The following is a 19,802-nucleotide window of genomic DNA, read 5'->3' as shown; positions in this document are numbered from 1 at the left end:
TCGTATGTGGGCAACCGTCGGTCCTTTAGTGTAGATAAATGAAACATAAGAGGGCTTCCTTCCAATTGTCTTTCTTACCACACACACACACACACACACACACACAGCCTGCCACCTCTCGCAGACATTCTGCTCAGCCAACTGTTCTGAGAGTCCACAGCAGGGTGTGAGACATACAGACAGAGTGCTTCATAAGTTACAAACCCCCCCCCCCACCACTTATTACAACCACTAGTCCTGAGTGGGGTCGTGGCAAGCCGTAGCCTACCTATCAACGCAGGGCGCAAGCCCGAAGGGGGAGGGGACAAACCCCGGAGGGGACGCCAGTCCACTGAAAAGCACGCCAAGCAAGGCTTGAACCCCTGACCCACCACGTAGTTGGCACTGGCAAAACCCCACCGCACTGCACCAGCTCGCGCCTCCCATGTTACTTACAGTGTAAAGTAACAATCTTATTTATACAGCAGTGTCATTTTTATTGTGTCACACCAGGCTTACTAATTTGATCAATGATACTATAAGCAGGAGGTGGAATCCGAACCCACAACCATCAGGTGTAAGACCGCAGCCCCGAACAGTACAGCACAGAACTCCGGGCTCTCTGGTGGGGCCGCCGCAATCCGGCAGTGTTTTAAACACAAGCCCACCGAAGAGCACCGGAATTTTCTTTTTGGAGAGTTTAAAGTGTTGTGTTATCCGTTCCTAATCACTTTCTTTCAGATTACTCAATACTGCCAATTCTGAACAACAGCAAAAACACGAGAGATATGAAAGAACACCCTATGGTGCGAAGTTCAATGAAGGAATTGTATTTATATACATTTATACTGTATCTGCGTTGTGATTTATACTGACTGCAGTTGCAAGGTGCATTATATGTGCAAAACACTGTGTGATAAAATGTATGTGAATATAATACGTTGTTAGAATTCTTTATTGAAATACAAAATGTACATATATATATATATATTTCTAAAACTAATTGTGCAGTGATCCAAAAGTTTGAAAGCCCGTTTCAAAATTAAATCCACCATGCTCATGAAACAGAATAATGCAAACTTAAAAAACATAAAGAGATGTCACAGGATGTCACTTATTCTTGTCGGTGTGTGTGAAGCACCGACGCGTCTTTTGGAAATATAGTGGCAAACGCCAATGCCGGTGCACTAGTTTTACAGCATCCCCGGTCTCTTTCTTGGGATGAACTTCTTGTGCTAATAGCTTTACAGCAAATAAACGATGAGCAACACAATAAAATAAATAAATGTATCCGGGGCCAAAACTGAAAAAAAAAATTTAAATAGGCCAAAGAGTGGCAAAAAATGCAAAATGTTAAAAATTGCGTTAATCAGCCAAGGCAAAAAAGGGGAACAGGACACGCGGCTGTGCATTTTATTCCGGAAAGTTCCAGGGAAAGCCTTTCAGCGGTAGCCGCGTTCGAGGCGGGAGCAGGGCGGGCCCGTCGGGAAGGGACCCCCACGTCCTCGCAGGCGCCGCGGTGCGAAAGCTTCCTCTTGAGAGGGAGGGGCGCTCCCTGGCGGTCTCTACTTGAGCAGCCCTTGCGTGGGCGTTTCGGGGATGTGCCTGATGACATCGTAGATGGTGGTGTGCAAATCCTGGACCGAATTGAGGCCTGCGAGCGACCGGCTCGACGCCTGCGGGGACAGACAACAAGCAAATGCAGGAAAATCAACACGGAGGCTGAGAACGTGGTCCGGGAACATTAGTGTGCGGGCGTCGGTGCTGTCGCACGATGGGGCGCACGGTACCTGCGTTGAGTCCGATTTACCCGGGATGGTGACAAACTCATAAATGCCAAAGTCTTCAGTTGCATCTTCATGACCTGGGAGAACATTATCCTGCTGTCACTCAAGGGCTCACTCCACCCTGATGCCACTGAAAGGTTTAGGACGACGGCCAAATGACGTGTTTGACACGTACAGTTATTCATTTAGGTGATACTTTTCTCCAAAGCAGTTTACAGCGAACGTTCGGTAGAGTTTAGCTTCCACCTTTTCATACGGTACAGTACTCTGTCTAAAGTCAAACCCTGATCTGTACACCAGAACAATACACTCACACCCACTACAGGCCATTTAGAGTCATCAATTTCCCCAAGACATATGTCTTTGGACTGTGGGAGGTAACCAGAGTGCCTGGTGGAAACCCACACAAACAGAGGGAGAACATGCAGACTCTTCACAGACCGAGCGGGGATCGAACCCACGTCCTCGGGCACCACCCAGGCGCTGTAAGACAACAGGGCTACTCAGTGCACCACCCAGCGTAGGGTAAAAGCAGGTATACGGAAAAACGTGGAACGTGCGTTTGGAACACGTTTCGATCGCTTTTCTGCAAGCCTAAGAGAAGTACAGCACCAGATTCACAAGAGGTGCCGCAGCGTTTCATGGCCCAGACGGCTTCTCTCGCCAAGTAGCCAGACGTAGAAAGTGCGAAAGGTCACAGCACGCGAGGTTAATCAACGTAACCCGTCACCAGCGCGTGAGAGTGTGACTGTGTGTTGACAGTCAGCCGGCAACGATGCTCAGCAATGTTCCCTCAGATGTCTGAGGCTCCGTGGGATAAAAGAACCTTTTTTTTAGCCATTGCTGCAGTGTAACACCCTCCAATAACCTCAATCTACACTGGACTTTTTACTTCTTTTGTACCCTACTTGTGCAACATTAATTACACCCATGTGCAGTATGTTTCCTTATATCTTTTGAGTAACATCATACCCATGTGCAATATGTTCTCTAAATAACTGACAATCACTGCACTATAATGTCACAATGTTACAGGTCAACGCGTACTTTTTTCTATGCTTGGCCATTTAGTTGTGTTATGTTTGCATGGTTTTGTGTTCTGTCATTTTGCTCTGTTCTGTCTGCATTGCACTATGTTCTTGTCTGCTGCATTATCTGTAATCATGTTTGTATTAGTCTATGTCTAGTCGGGTATGTGCTTACGTAGCCTGTACGTGTGAATGCGCGCTGGAGGTTTGCTCTAAACCGGAAGCAAATTCCTTGTATGCTCAGATATACGTGGCCAATAAAGCTGATTCTGATTCTGTAAGTGTCATAGTGACGAAGAGGCTAAACAATCCGATAGGATGCAAATTATAAGCAGCCGAACGCAAAACAAAGTGGCTTCAAGATACGGAAGAGCAAGATAAAGACAGCACCAGTGACCCATAGCACAGGAGTAATTTACAGTTTACACTGTTTGTCAAAGGTCACGGGTTCAGATCCCACCTACTGCTCTAGTTGCATTGAGTGAAGTATCTACCCTGAATTAATCTAGTAATATTACCCAGCTGTTTTAATGGGTAAATAATTGTAAGTCACTTTGGAGAAAGGTGTCAGATAAATGCGGAACGGTCACCGCAGGGCATTCAGCATTTTGCCCTGTGAATACGGTTAAGGAACCACAAGCGGAGGGGACCGATGCCCAGTGACGCGCCGTACCTGAGAGGTGCGTTCGCTTGGGCTCCGTCAGGGGCCTGCGGAAGAGACTGCGCGTTAGCGGTCACACCTCCGCCGTTACGCTGAAATACACCGGAACCGAACACCCGCCGTGACGGAGGTGCGGCGGCGCAGCGTGCATTTTACGTACCTGTTGTAAATGTTCATCATCACTGCTTAAAAGAGAAGGAGGAGAGGAGATGAAAGTCAGTACCGTTTCCCGTCTGCGAGCAGCCAGTGGCAGAAACGGCTCGCTCAAGTCTGTCCGCGGTGCCAACGCGGTAACATCAAGACATGAATAGGTAGACAGGTAGGCTAACTGTAAAAATTGTAGTATTTTAGTCCCCTTGAACCTCCGGATTCCCTCAGTTTAAATCTCAATGTTCTCCGCCCCGACTACCCCGAATAGTCGGCTTCCTCCCGAAATCCTGCTCCCTGAGCCGTTTTTCCACCCGGCAAACTCATCGCGACACTCGCGCTCCAGCCGCCGCCCGGGGAGACGCCCACCTCTGTGTGGACAGCAGCTCCTCTTCCTGAAGATCACGAGCAGCATGCAGCCGATGATGACCAGGGAGGAGACCGTGATGGCAGCCAGGTGCGACACAGAGCTTCCAGCCTGTAAAAACTCTTGTTTCTTTCCTTCAAAAAAGAAAAGAGATTTGAAATTAATTCCGAAAATGTTGACTCTCCCTTCCAGGGCGGTGGAGGGCACGGTTGTCAAGGGAGCAGAATAAGAACACGGGCGATTCTAGGAGTGATTCCACATCACCTGTAAGTGGTTACAATAAAGAATCCTGGCTGACTGTGTTCCTCTCTCTTGGGACATGGATAGACAGATGGAATTCTTCCCAATATGGTAAATTATATCTATATCCATGTCGGTATCTACTGTATATATAGATCTATATCTATCCTAGACGTTTCTGGAATGAGTTCCGTGTCTCCCTCAGGACTGCTGAATCCCTTCAAGTATTTAAGAAGGGTCTCAAAACACACGTCTCCTGATCTCCTAAGAGCTTCATAATGTTGCGGCACCGTCTGTCAGTACTTTTATTATTTTGTCAAACTCAGCCGCGTGGCCTGCGGCCGGTGATGCGCTACAGCGGGAACGGCGGTGCCGGACAAACCGACCGTGCTCTGTATCTAAAGCTCGTCACCTGCCGTGAAACGCACTGTTGTTTACTCCGAGTTCTGCCTTGTTTTAGAGGAGAGTGCCTTCCGAATGAATTACATGTAAATTTAATGTAAATATCACGCTGCCTGGCTTATCTCGAGAAAGACTGTCGGCGTTTAGCGTTTATTCACCAGTCCAGGCTGCATAAAGCTTTCAGTGTCCTCGCTTTATTTCCATGTTGACTCGCCCACACACGTACCGTCTCACTTCTGCACTTCTGCAATAGGCCCCGTGAAACGACCCTCCGCTGGCCCGCATTGCTCCCGTCCCCGCTCACACCGAACCGCCCAAAGACTCCACCTTGTCCGTTTCTCCGAGACACAGGAGCGCAGCTGGTACGATGGTGGTGAGAGCTGCCGCCTTCGGATCCGAAGGTTGCTGGTTTGAATCTCAGTTACTCCTATAGTACTCCTGAGTAAGGTTCTTACCCTAAAGTACTCCAGTAAAATTACCCAGCTGTATAAATGGGTGAACGACTCTAGGTTTCGCGCAGCAACGAGTGACCGAAAAATCACAGGTCTGGCGCGGAAACATTCAGTCATCGTGTAGCCTTTTCTGTAATGTTCGTGCGGCAAGTATCACTTCCATATTGTTTGTTTGTTTTCTTTCCAGAAATTTCTGCTTGTATAGAAACAGAAACTGCGAATGCGGTTAAACACGGTAAACACAGAACACCTGCCGCGCGCTGTTTGCTTTCCAATGCATCTGTACGACTTCGGCACGGGGGGCAGCGACGCGCTCGCACACTGAGCCAAGAGAAAAACAATATTGACTTTTCTTGAATGTGGATGATGAAGCAGGTAAATTTGGTGTTTGCGCAACCCACTTGTTACTATGATCTGCCGTAAATAATTACAGCACCGGTCAACTTTGGGGAAACTTTTGGAAACTTTTTCAACGTATGTCATTTCGCTTCAGTTTAATCACTCTTTAAAATGTTGACTTTAAGGTTATTGGTCTAATTATGTTGAATTGTGATCTATCTATCTATCTATCTATCTATCTATCTATCTATATTGCCTGTTTTGCTTGGCCAATAATTTTATCCAACACGTGTTATAATTCAAAGCAATTATTCAGCTGGACACCTCACCAGAGAAATGCGGCTTGTCACCTCGCGTTGTTACCACAAATGGGACTTGACCTAATGACCTTCAGCTACCTGCTGTCTCATGTTGTGCTCTATGCTAAATTTAGCAGCGTTTCTGAGCACGTGCGATCAACGGCTCAAGCCGGAGCGCTTGGTACTCACCGGTACCCAGGCTGGCGACCACCAGGGTGAACTGGGTTTCGTCTTGCTTCTGCGTGACATTATTGAAGGCGCGGCACACAAAGTCCTCCTTGTGGGCGAGCCGGTTGGACATCACCTCGAACCGGGAGCCCGTGATGACTCTGGAGGAGTTGCTGCTTTTGGAGATCCACACGCAGCTGTTGGGCGGGTCCGAGTCGGCCCAGCACTCGAAGAGCACCGGTTCTCCGGGGTCCACCATGAACACTTCTCCCGTTTTGAGCCCCTGCTGGGAGCTGACCTCCAGGTTATAGGGGCCGTCTGCAAAACAAGCGTGAGCCCCCTCTATTGCCGTCCATCTACGCAACGCTTAGGACCAGCCATCGATCCACGTCTTCACCACCTACGCCGCAGGCCCCGAATTTACAGCAGCATCACGGTTTTTCGAAACAGCAACCCTTTGCACGAGTGACAGCTTGAGAAACACGAGGCGGGTGTACCCAAACTTTTGACTTTGTCACCTCGGCAAAAATAATGTTGCGCATTGTCACCTCGCAGCGATATCGTGAAGCTCCCCAGGCTGTTTCCCTCTCGCCTACCTGTCGCCGGAGGCCCCGCCAAAGGACACGTGCCCCTCCATATAGACGCCGGCGCCCTATTTTATATTTATATAAGCGTTAAACCTCAAAAGAATCAGGGCGCCGCCATTTTCAAAGCAACACGACCACAAACAGTCACATGATGTACTTGTCTCGAGCGTTTCGTTTTGACCTGGAAATAAGTTTGGTTATAATTATCTCCGGAGTTAGAGAAAGACAGTGATGTAATGTGTTTAAAGAGCATTATTGACCAAAGAGACGGCTTATCTCGAGTCCGGGCTCGAACTCGTCTCTAGAGCCGGCGGCGAGCTCCTGAAACGTTCGGCGATAGCGAGAACGTTGGGTTTCGCGGCCCGATGACATCACGCGTTGACTGAACAGAGGGGCTCTTTCACACGCGCAGCCTCTATGCAAATGACTCGTACTTCTGTTTTTAGGCCTGCCGACGCACATCGTGTGCGATTTACAGTAATTTTCCGCTGTCCGCTCTACCCTTTCGAGGCACCTTCGCACCTACGATGACATTCTCGGGAGGGGGTCGCCGAGGGGCCGCCTCGTTAGGTTTCGAGGAAACGTCAGCTCCATCCCTTCCTTAAATGCGGGCGAGATATTTAAGGCGGACGGACGGAGGACGTGGCGAGGAACACTCACAGAACACGCGCAGGGGAAGAGGCCGGCTCCGCTCCCGGCCGATGAAGTTCCTCGCCACGCAGACGTACTCGCCAATGTCCTCCTTTGTCGCGGGGCTGATCGCGAGGGTGCCGTTGTCGCGCGAAAGCGTGCGGCGCTCGCCGGCGCCCACGACGACACCGTCCTTCAGCCACAGGTACTGGGCCCTGGAGCCCGTCTTCACGGAGCACCTGAGCGTCACGTTGTCCTTGTCTTCGACCACTTCGGAACCGGGACTCATCTCTATCACTGGCACGGACACCGGCACTGGACGAGGGAAATTCAGCCCGATTGACCACCTTTTCATAACCTCTCCTTCCAGATGTTGCACACAGGGCAAAATACAAAATCTAGAACTTATTGTCCATAAGACAATAAGATATTTTTACTTTGTCTGACTTCAACACCAAACAAACTGCCAAATATGGACTACAGATAAATAAATGAATTGTATTTTTGGCTAACGAAGAACAGACTAGACTGTAGAGTGTTAATGCAATCATTTAAAATCAACATGCATTTTATTGAATATTTTCTACATGTTGCCTGTGTTCAGATAAGACCTGGCCAGGAAGATAACGGCAAAAGCAAATGTAAATTTTACTCAATATTTTTAGTAAAGATACAAGATTTCACCTTTCCTCAAATAAAAAATATTGTCAATGCATTAAGAGAATTTGGCTTAACTCTTGCTACAGTACATATGCTCTTCAGATCACAATATTTAGGTAGATAGATAGATAGATAGATAGATAGATAGATAGATAGATACTAGAGCAGTACACATACAACAAAAGTTGACAAATGCTGGAAAAACACTGTCAGAATGGCTGGGTGGTGTTTAAGGGTCCTATTGGGTACCATGCAGAAGACAGCACTGGTACCTTCTCTGGTTGTGGACAGCGGGTGGCGGACCGCCACGCTGATCGAGTTTACTGCTACCACAGTGGATCTCTGGGATACTACCAGCCGTGGAACTGCCATGTGCCTTCAGCACCACTTCCCGCAGGAAGCGCGGTGAACATTCAGCCGCAGCGATCGTTCCCTACGCCTTCTCACCGTGAGCAAACACGTGGACTACCTTCTTCTCCAACACCGGGGAGTCGACACCAGGGAACCTGAAATTGAGGTCCAGGCGGTACCAGCCCTCAGCCGTCTCATCTAGCCGGTTTATCAGAAGCGATGCGTTCGGGGGATGGATGGAGACGCTGCCGTTGTAGACCATGTTCATGATGAGCGTGTGTGACGAGAAGGTGACCAGCATGACCATATCGCTGGAGTCGCCTTGGAAATACCAGGTGCCTTGGAGGTCCTTGGGCCACACGTCGAAGTGGTACTCAACAGGCAGCAGGAGGCGCTCGCCGCAGGTGCCGTGCACGACGGAGGGGATGCTCACCAGCGCCGAGCGGACTCCTGGGGACGGGGGTCACATGCAGACAGGCGTCACCTCGGCGAGAACAGACGCGCTTCCGAGCGAGCCGCGACGGTTCGGACCCGCTGCCTCAGCCGGCCTGAAACATGCGTCAGAAAGTAACGTTTCTCGTCGCGTGGCTCCTTTGAGGGGCACGGCAGCAGCTCCGACCGCTGCACCACCTGCTGCTCAAATTGCCCGAGCCGAAACGCAGCTTTACGAAGCCGTGAGTGAGAAGAGGAAGGAACGGCTCATCGGAAGCGTCCTTTCCAAGTTATCCGCCGCACCATCCCGAAGGTCGGTGTTGATTTTGACGTTGTGCATAAACTGAATTCGAAAGCCCTTTCGTCGTGCTTTTCATTACTCTTATTACCACCTCGGAACAATGCCCTGTGCCTAAAGAGCTCAGGACACAGAGATGAGACACCGAGCTGTAGCTCATGAATCCAAACTGGTTCTAAAGTAAACAGCGGTTTGTAAACTAAGCCCTGAACAGCGCACTGTTGATGTGTGACCTCAAGTCCCGGTTCCCTGCGGCCACTTGGCTGGTGGAACCGAAAGTGCGGCAGCACCGCGAAGGGCAGTCGGTAAAAACGTGTGGAACGAAAGTAATTTACTCCGGTTCTCCAGGGTTCAGGGTGCCGGTGAGGGGCGAGGGCCGCTTTTATGATCCGGCAAACGTAGGCGACTGGACAAAGGGGCACCAAGTTTCGGTACTACAGCTGAAAAACAGATTGTAATCTTGGGAAAAAATGTAAGAATAATTAAAAATGCATTAACAATTAATTTCGTAATAATAAAGAAACCATAGTATTACAAAACCGGAGATCTGCTGCCTTGTATATTATGTATTATGTAGTGTCTTTGAAACGCTGCAGCGCTCTAGGTAACGTTTTCTATGAAACAAACTGCTTGACAATTCAGTAAATAGTTTATATCTATTGACTCCCTTTAAAAACTTGAGTCTCGAAAACAAGTTTAGCTTTCGGTCCGTTTTTGATTGTTGAAGTATCGACTTCTTTTCCGGACATATGCAAAATTCAAATCGGTGCCATCATAAATAATTACATAGAAAAATATCATTTTATTTAGAAATTCAAATTTCCCCCACTTAGTGACCTGGCTGTATATATATGTAGAAGAAAACCATTTCTAATATAAGTGTGTGTGTGTTTATGGATTTAGAGTGAGAAGTCTCAGGGGTGTCAGGGGTGTCAGGGCTGCCAGGTGGGCTGTGCGGCAGCAGGTAGGCAGCGTGCTGGAAAACACACGTGAGAGCCCCCCACGCCAGCCCATCCCACCACGAAGCCCTGGAGAGACAGGCAGCTTTAGCAGAGCCACTTACCGGCAATATTATTCATCACAATAGATTACTGTGGGTGTCATAAATAATAAACACGGCTACCCCCATGACACGCGCTGGGCCATCCTGGGTGGGGGGAGGGGGAGGGGGAGCGGGAGGGTGCGAGGGACGTGCGTCTTGTGTTTATGCTCTGGAAGCGGAGCGGCGTCACGAATAGAGGGCCTCGCCGGCCGGCTGTTGTCCCCAAACAAGCCGGGATCCGTTGCGGTCGGGAGTAGGACGCGCGTCCACGGATGCGACGCGGCTGCGCCCGCCAACATCTCCTCAGCGGAGCTGTTTGAACCCAAAATATGTCGCGGCTGAACAAGACCCAACAGCCGCACGTCTTGCGTGAATTCGGTAAGATGCATTCATACGGCTGGCGCTTTTTCCCGGCGTGACTTGGAACAGCTTACCTATTTATACAGACGGGCTACCTTTTACCGCATCCGTTCAAGGCTAAGTACCCTGATCCAGGATCCTACCCTAAGATCTAAACCCGGAACCTTCAGGCGCAGGGCGGCAGTTCTAACCGCTGCGCCACCTGAGGCTCGACGTCTCAAGTCCGGCGGAAACCCTCGTTCGTTTACTCGAAGTTCTCACGTTATGTTTTCAACTTCAAAGCCAGCAGGAACCATTTATGAAAAGTCCAATTTTTTCCACAAAGATCAACATCGTCTCATACGACGGAAATTCTTGACAAGGCGCAGACAGATAAAAATAAGCCCTCTGAATCAGCAAACGGCAAAAATGACCCACGCCGCACTCATCGAATGAAAAAAAGGAACCGAGGAGCGGGAACAAGGCGATAACAGAATATTTCGCAGGATCTCATTAAAAGCTACATTTTTTTAAGAAGGAAATAAGTACAGATCATGAGACGTCAACTTCTTTTGAATATTTAAATTACAGCAGAAGGAGATGCGGTCGGAGCCGCTGCCTTCCACTCGGAGGTTCGAACCCCACGTCCTGCCGCAGGACCCCCGAGCAAGGTACTTACCCTGAATCGATACAGTGATTGTGGCCCAGCTGCGTATAAAAGTAACGCATTCTGAGTCGCTTTGGAGAAAAGCATCATCATAGGCCGTAGACAAGTAAACGCGGTACCATTTGTTTCCGATAAATACAAAAAAGGGAGAAAACGCGTTTGATTAAACCGAAGAACTTTTTCAGCCGAAAACAGATTTCGCTGCTACTAGTCGTTTTAATGGTATTTCGGGAGGTAAATCGAAATGTAAATTTCCACCGGCCCCTCCTGCAGCCTGCAAGACCCTTGAGCGAGAGAAGACTAGAGACTCCGCGGAGCTGCGGCGACCCCCCGCCCGAGGACCGCGACGTACCTGAGACGGCGGAGACCACGGAGCAAAGGAGCAGCGGGACGAAGGCGCTTCTCGCGGGCTCCATTTACACATCCTATTCTCCCGAGGAGCTCTCGGGCTTTGGCCGGGGAGCTGGCGACAGCATTTGCTAGGGAAATGAGAAGGGCCGGCCCTGCCCCCACCCTCCCTCCCCGCCTCCCTCCCTCCCTCCCCTGGTCCACGTGATGCGCGAAGGAGCGTACACCTGGCAGCGGGGCAGCGCGTGGCCCTCGCCTCCAGCAGGCCTCCGCGCTCCAGCCGACCGCTGACCGGCACCGCAAGCGCAGCGGAGGAAGAGCGAGTTCCCCTTCGCCTCCCGACCTTAAAACCTCGAGGGCCCCTCCGCGCGGCCTCCCGGCATCCGGCGCTCCGAGCGAGTTAGAGGTGCTCGCGGGCGGCTGAAAAGGCGCAATTGCAAAGGTCTGCTCGCTATTTTCCGTCCGAAATCTTCGCCGGGGCGGAACGCACCCTATAACCGGGGCGGCAGGCGGCGTGGCGGGTGGCGGGTGCGAATCGTTCCTGCCGCTCTACTTGCCCCACAAAGGTAAAATGACCCAGGCGTATAAACGAGTAAATAACTGCAAGTAGCTTCATATTGTAAGTCGCCCCGCAGAAGAGTTTCAGCAAAAGAAATCGAGGTAAAAGTGTAGCGACCCTGGAAATTATACGCGCCCCCCCCTCCCCCCTTCCACCTGCACAACACACAGCACTTGTTCAGCGACACATCCCGCTCGCCGCCGTGGTCAAATGGACAGCGTTGCTCAGAGACAAAGGAGTCCCGACCAACCGGCCAGCCCCGAGTAGCGTGTGAGCGGTTGCCATACGAATGCTCCACAACCTAATCTTAAACAAACTGCCGGAGCCTCTCTCACACACACGCACACACACACACACACACACACGCACACACACACGCACTGTAAATAAAGATGAGCAGGGTGCCGAGCACAGTGGGAGGCTCGTCCTCCCCGTGGGAAAGCGGCACTGACAAGCGCTTCGGCCGCCCCGAGATGAGCGCGGCGATCGTGTCCTGATCCATTTAAGAGCCAAACACAGTTTATAAAATACATATAAACACCATAAACAAGAATAAACATTTTACTGTGTGTCGGCTTCAAAACAACATAACAAAGAGGAGGTTTCTGTGGGTAAGGAAGTGACCGGTGAAACTGTAAAAAAGAGGTCCTTCTAGCAAAAGAGCAACATGTTCGATGAAAAGACCATGCAGGTTTCCTGCTGTGGTTAGAGCCTCTGTCTTCCAATCGCAAAAATCCGGGTTCGAATCCCTACTTGGGCTCTCGAACCCATGATCGATGTTTTCACCCAAAATTACTCCCACAAAAATTCAAATGAGCCGTCTATGTAAATAAGTGACAGAAGCTCAGCACAAACCTAACGTTTTCAGTCCCTTTCGGCGTAACTACCTCGATCGGGGTAGGAGGTGGGGTTCGAACCCGGGACCACTAAGTACAAGGTAGCAGCTCCAACTGCTACGCCACCTGCTGCCCACTCGAGAGTTCCTACTGATTCCGTCCTCCTGTATGCCGCAGGCCGCTTTCCTCCTCTTTGTACAGTTTATTCAACACAGTGTCAGCTGGAGGGCGGCGCTGCTATCGGAGCCCACGAAATCGCCGAGAAATAATCAAAATCAGGTGGTTGTCTTGAAGTTCTCAACCTCCGAATGTGAAAAGCGTGCAACATCCTGTAGGGGACACGGTCGCTAGGGGTTGCTACCCTCTCGCCGACGGGTGTCTGTTTCCTGCAAAGGGCCACCGTTCGATTCCTGTTTTCACCGAGACGAGGAGTCCCTCCGCCGATCTCGCTTCCTTTCCCGCTCGAAAGGGAAGGCGGCCGGCGTCTCTCTTTCCTCTAGGTGGCGACGTTGTCTCGCTCTAGCAGCCACGGGTCGCCGAGCGGGCCCGTGGCAGACCGAGACTGTTAGAAAGCTCCGGAACTCCGTCAGCTCACAAGACGGCGCGTCGCTCGTTGCCCGATGACATGTGACGCGCCCTTCCGTGCGGCGTGCACCAAGTTGTGTGTCATGGTGATCACGTGTTGAGTCCAAACCCAACGCGGGGCAGCAGATGGCATAGCGGTTAGAGCAGCAGCTTTCTACTCGAAGGCACCGGGTTTGAATCCAACCTGTTGCTGTAATAACCTTGATTAAGATGCTTACCCTGGAAAATTACCCTGATATGCAAATAGGCAAATAACTGGAAGCGGCTTAATGCTGTAAGTCGCTTTGGAGAAACGCATGAGCTAAATTAATAAATGTAAATAAAAGTGTACCTCCCAAAGGTCAAGCCACTGCTAAATGAATGGTCTGTGGCTCAAAGGGGGCCTTGGCCCAGTAACGGCGCACTGGCGGAAACCCCTCCCATTTGCACCGGCAGCCTTGGGGGGGCTGCGTATGTCACTCGCGGACATACACTCGGTGAACCCTGCAGACGCCAGCAGCCTGACGCAGCGCAGAGTGGAAACCGTCATCAGGTGCCAAGAAGGGCCACGGTGGTGGGGGGGGGGGACTGCACTCATGGAGGGTCATGTTGTGTTTGTGCTGCACGCTGGCTCTTTGCAGGCCTGTCTTCCCCTTGCGGGGCTGTGCGATTCCGAGGGCCGGGGGAGAGGGTACGACAACGACAGCATGCGTGGAGTCGGCAAACAACACAGGGCCGTCGGGAGCAGGAAGTTCATGGGCCGCATGTGGCTCCTAGCCACGCCCCCCAGTGCACGGGGCCCTCCCTGGCCTGCGATGTGTCACATTTTCCACCCCCCTACCCTTTCCCGACCCCCCCCACCCCACCCGGCTGCCAGGCCTCACAATGCAGGAGTTATGGCGCTGGATCTCTGCCACCTTCACACGGAGGGGTGGCTCGTTACACCGCCGCAGCATCCGGGGCCACCCGTGTCGGGGCCGAGGTGTATGTGGCAGGGGCCGCTCTTCCTCCGGGACCGGGGATGTCACCGCGCGCGCACACACACGCACACATGCACACACACACACACACACAGGTCTCTGCTCTCCTCCGGCAGCGACAGCCTACACACACACACAGACAGTTAGTTCTGGTGTCATTTCTGAGAAACGCTGACACTTCTCATGTTCCGTGCGCTACATCACGTTGCCATATGCTACACAGAGCACGGTCCCCGCTTCCAGGAAACCTCATATAAATTTACATATGATACCATGAAAACGACTGCCTTAGCGTGAACACATTACAATCCACACGTACAGCATATTCCCTCCTCCTAAGCTCGATCACGGAACGCGTGCTCCGGGGCTCCGGTACAGACCCGGCTCTCACATCGAGCCCAAAGAGGGCCTCGGCAGATGCTGCGTTTCGCTTCGTCTGCTTCGCTCATTTTCGTTCCTTTATCTGACGCTTTTCTGCAGAGCAGCTCACAGTTATTTACCTGTTTATATTATCAGGTGACCGTTTCTAGAGCGGTCCAACGTAAGTACCTCGTTCAAGGATGCGGTAGCAGGATCTGGGATTTGAACCTGGGTCCTTCGAATGCAAGGTCACCACTACACCACCTACTGCCTTTAATTAAAACATTATCAAAATGACCTCAGAGACCTGTCAATACTCACGAGTCCATTTTTCCCAAAATTATGTGGACATAATTGAATTTAATGAATATTTTGGTATCATACGGAAGTGGCTTGATATCAGTCGGCTCAGGGAGCGCGGGTTTGCATCAGGTTCTTTGCCCACATGTGCTGCAGCGTGCAGATCAGCCCCCAGTGCTGAATATCACAGTAAAGGACATGCGATGCAACAGTACACATAGCATTGGGGGGGGCAATATTGAAAACAGTAATACACATAATAACCCACCACACACACACACACACACATTTTCTGAACCACTTGTCCCATACAGGGTCGCGGGGAGCCGGAGCCTAACCCAGCAACTTAAGGCATAAGGCTGGAGAGGGAGGGGACACACCCAGGACGGGACGCCGGTCCATCGCAAGGCACCCCAAGCGGGACTCGAACCCCAGACCCACCGGAGAGCAGGACCCGGTCCAACCCACTGCGCCACTGCACCCCTCTATAACTCACCCCAGTACCTCAATTATCATAAAAAAATCAATAAATAACAGAACATATAACACAGCAGCATGCAAGGTGTAATAGACTTGGGGGGTGATCAGACATGAGGCAGTCCAGAGTGCACTTATGGCAATTTTATTGAAAAAATTGAAAAAAATAAATAAGAAATTGTATCAAAGGCAGCATCAGGCAGCATCCCAGTCCTGAGCGACACGGTACAAGCCCTGCTGTCAATTTAAATAGCATCGCCGCACCTCATCCTCGTCAGTCCCGGAGGTGGGCGTGGCCACCACAGCGCGCGCCGCAAACACTTCCTGAAACCACAAGAGAAAAGACGCTGAGCGCGCGCGCGCGCTGGCGGAGGATTCCCCCCACCTTGCCACTGTAGCGCGCCTTCTGTCGCCTATTTAGTTGATTAAGGTGGGTGGAGGGAACACCCGTGTGCTGACCCCCCCCAGCAAACGTGCGGACGCCATCTGTCGCTCGTCTCCACGGGCTTCTCAGCTCGATCATCATAGTTCTCATTTTTACTCCGCGTGACCGCCGTCCTGTTTCCGGTCTCGTTTCCCGGGCCGCACAGCTGGACCGAGCCCCCTCGAGGACACACAGCTGGCCAGCACCGCTCCCCACCCCCCCCCCCACCACAGCGTGCACGCGGCGCCGCGGTGCGTGTCGCTTGACCGCGCGCGCAGCCGTCGCTGACAAAGAAAGCGCGCGACAAGAATGAATGCATTTGAAACGCCGGCGACGGGACTGCGAGCGATTCAGGCCGGCGCAGCGAAACGCTGCATATAAACTAAAGCAGCTTTGGCGTTTCCTTTTCAGCGCGTCCCTCAACAGCTGGATGCGCGGCCCCGGAGGACAATCGCGCCTTTCTGCGGCTCGACGTTGAATGCGACTTGTCTTCCTGCAGAAAGGGGAAGTGGGCCGCTCGCGCTCCCGTTTGGCCTTTTCATAGCTTTAGAAGCGCGCGTCCCTTTTCTGATGACAGGCAAAGAAATGCAGAAGCACAAGCCCTAATCTGGCACAAAGCTCCTACACAAGGGTCCACCTCAAAGGCGGCGCCGCGCGCGCGAGAAAGAGAGGAAGCGAAGTGCCTGTTTCTAGGGGAAAACGACGGTAGGCGGAGGGTTGCGCCGCGCTCCCGAGCCCCCTCATTGGTCGCCGCGCGTTCATTCATCCCGCGCGCGATTCACAAGCGCCGGGAGCCCGCGAGCCGCCACACGCCGCGAACGAGCTTCCCGCGCGGCCGCGTTTCCTCACCGTTTCCCCGCGATATGTATGGCTTTGCGTGTTTCTCCTGCATTTCCCACTGTCGTGTGCGTTTAACCACGAGCGACACGTGTTACGTAATCCACTGGTCCGCAACAGCCTTAGGCTTAAGCCTTAAGGCTTAAAAATCCTCCATTCTGCGAGCAAAAAGTAAGCACCACTGTAATTTAAATTCAAAATAGAAAGAAAATGACATCAACCCATATCTACACGGAAACGAACATACTGTACATTCATACATAGTAAAAAATACCTTCATATTATGACAGTCATTTACGTTTACATTTATTTATTTAGCAAGCGTTTTTCTCCAAAGTGACTTCCAATGAGCTCTATGTAGTGTTACTAGCCCACACACCTTATTCACCGTGGTGACTTATACTGCTAGATCCACTATTTACACTGGGTCACTCATCCATACATCAGTGGAACACACTCTTTCTCTCTCTGTCACTCACACACACACACTATGGGTGAACCTGAACAGCATGTCTTTGGACTGTGAGAGGAAACCAGAGCGCCCAAAGACTTACACTGCTAGATACACTACTTACAATGCGTCACTTATCCATACATCAGTGGAACACACTCTCTCTCTGTGTCTCTCAACAGCTCTCTGAGTCAGGATAAAAGTTACAAAGATCAGCGACAGCCTTCTTATACTGTACAAATACTGTGCATCTGTTTCACAAACCTGGAATATACAGTATATACAAATATAGTGAACAGTATGATGGTACAATGTTTCACATTGATATTAAAGCTGGAAAAAGCAAGTAAGATATAGAAAAGAGCAATGAGGCTGACTGGAGTGAATTGATTTATCTTTACAGAATACCATTATTATAAACCTTCATTTGTCCCTCTCAGTCCACACAGTAAGTTTTGTTTTTGATCTTTTTCAGTTGGGCTGTATGACCGTCCTTCCAACCTACTCTAACCCTTTTCCTTTGAGTTACATATCTGTATGCGTTTTCTTTTTCCTGCTGTATTCATTTTGTTTCTGAATTGTTGAGACCCAGTTCTGCTCCGTTGGAAATAAAAAAAAAAGAACAGAGAACACAAACTTGTAATATCCTGTACTGCTACATGTTAAAATAATACAGTTGCTTACCAGTTGTTGCCTCCTCTTGCCATCTGGAAAAAATTAAATAATAAATGAGAGTTCAAGTTTATGAAGGTGCTTGTCAAACAACAGTACAGTTTTACACAACTGTTGTGTAAATGAATGTTCTTTGTATGTCCTTAAAAACCTGCGTTCAACAATGTAATAATAAATGAAGGACTTTCAATTGCACCCTGCAGCAAAATGTAATGTGTTAAAGTAACTAAATCATCAGCTCTTCCTTCCTGTGTTATAGAAAAGGTTGGCATTCAATAGAGGCTCTTTCCACCTGGAATCCTTCTGAGATCATCTTGTGCTCGGATGGATGACTGATGATCTTATGGGGAGCTGTCTGTTCTGGGTGCCACTCCTGCCCAATTTTCCCAGACTCCCAGTCAGCAAACCTCAGCCACGTTGTGGCTCTGTCAACGTGATGTGTCAAGAAGATGTCAGCAGCTGAAATGCACAAGATAACCTGAAATACAAGCTGTATGAACTATACACCCACGTTAAAAAGGTCTAAATTCAAGTCGAGACTCACACTTTTTCTTTTCCAGTTCGATATACACAAATACATTGCACAAGAAAAGCAAAGTGTAAAATCAATAGATTACTCAATGCTGCCAGAGGTACAGAAACCTAATTTAACTCTTGAAAAAATGTGGAACTTACACAGTGCCGTTGCTTAATCATCAACAGGTCATAAACCCCCTTTAATTTACTGTATTGTTCACACCCTGCATCCATATACAGTTCTTAAAAAATGTATTGACCCCCAAGACCTTTTCATCTTTTATTCTTTTACAACTTTGAATTACAGTGCTTTGTATGGGGCTTTTTGACAAACATCGACAGTAAAGTACTCCATAACATCAAAGTAAAACATTTCAACAAATCAATTTTGAATTAACAAATGTAAAACACATGGAAACTGAGTGGATACGTATTCAGCCTATACTACGACACACGGAAATCAGCAGTAGTGCAAATATCGTAAATGTTCCTACACGTCACTTGAGTTCAATGGATATCACCTGTGTGCACTTAAGGTGATTCATATGATAATAGCATAAATACATCCGTACTGGGGGGTGCGGTGACTCGGCCGGCTCCTGCTGTGTGGTGGGTCTGGGGTTCGAGTTCTGCTCGGGGTGCCTTGCGGCGGACTGCCGTCCCGTCTTGGGTGTGTCCCCTCCTCCCCCTCCCCCTCCCTCTCCAGCCTTGCGCCCTGTGTTGCCGGGTTAGGCTCCGGTTTGCTGTGACCCTGCTTGGGACAAGAGATTTCAGACAGCGTGTGTGTACATGTACTTGAAAGGTCCCACAGTTAGTTAGTGAATTACCAAACAAAAACCAAGTTCAAGAAAATCCAAGGTGAGATTCTCGAAAAGTACCAGTTCGGGTGCAGATGTGACATTTAAATTGACAGCTGATGAATGGACTTTGTCTGGGCCTTGGGAGGATGTTTGGAAAGTGCAGACGATGAGCTGCTAAAGGCAAACTGTTTATACTTATTCCACTGTCCTGGAACTCCAGTGGCCGAGCACGCACACTTCCACACACGTGCTTGAGAGAGACACAGAAGGAGAGTGAGCGAGCTTCCATGGAACTCCTAGATGTTTGACCTGGCAGCGGCTGAGCTGTGTTGGTGCTGTTCCTACTTCCTGCACACTCACACAAATTCCACGCCAGCCTGCTTTCCCTGGCAGCAGATGCTGAGCTCCAGAAAAATCCTCAACCGACCTTGTCCTTAATTACCCAGGATGTTGACAACACCCAGCTATGCTACCTGTCGTGTCCTTTGTGCCCTGTCACAACACCTTAGCAATGCCTTTGTGTTTGTTCAACGCACACGATGGAAGCCTGAAGTGCTCTGAGATACATGCAATACCGTTTAATACTGATACTGTACGATGATGTTCTTCGTAGATGAACAGTAGATGGGTTAGGGTGGTTAGATTTAGATCTCACCTCCTGCTCTAGTACCCTTGAGCAAAGTACTTACCCAAAGATTGCTTGAGTAAGAAAATGACCAAGTTGTAGAAATGTCTAAATCGTGGTAAAGCCCCTTTGGGGAAAAGCATCGGTTGAACGAATAACTGTAAATGGACTAGAAACA

At 50.0% G+C, this 19,802-nt stretch overlaps 1 protein-coding gene across 2 annotated transcripts; it reads right to left on the bottom strand.

Annotated features, from left to right (window-relative positions):
- Window positions 1-914: 914 nt before the first annotated feature.
- hepacam2 (HEPACAM family member 2) lies at window positions 915-11,343 on the bottom strand. Of its 2 annotated transcripts, none has more exons than XM_018731969.1 (9): window positions 11,228-11,343; window positions 8,194-8,547; window positions 7,117-7,401; window positions 5,891-6,187; window positions 3,972-4,103; window positions 3,616-3,640; window positions 3,468-3,502; window positions 1,770-1,843; window positions 915-1,655 (listed from the first exon to the last, which is right to left on the bottom strand). In XM_018731969.1, the coding sequence occupies exons 1-9, from the start codon at window positions 11,289-11,291 to the stop codon at window positions 1,545-1,547; spliced, it is 1,377 nt and encodes a 458-aa protein (XP_018587485.1). In that variant the 5' UTR covers window positions 11,292-11,343; the 3' UTR covers window positions 915-1,544. The 2 variants fall into 2 exon arrangements, with proteins under 2 accessions (XP_018587485.1, XP_018587486.1); XM_018731970.1 differs by having other exon boundaries at window positions 3,616-3,637.
- Window positions 11,344-19,802: the final 8,459 nt, after the last annotated feature.

Source organism: Scleropages formosus, chromosome 23 (genome assembly GCF_900964775.1).
Source record: "Scleropages formosus chromosome 23, fSclFor1.1, whole genome shotgun sequence".
NCBI lineage: Eukaryota > Metazoa > Chordata > Actinopteri > Osteoglossiformes > Osteoglossidae > Scleropages > Scleropages formosus.
This window is presented reverse-complemented; position numbering and strand designations above follow the sequence as displayed.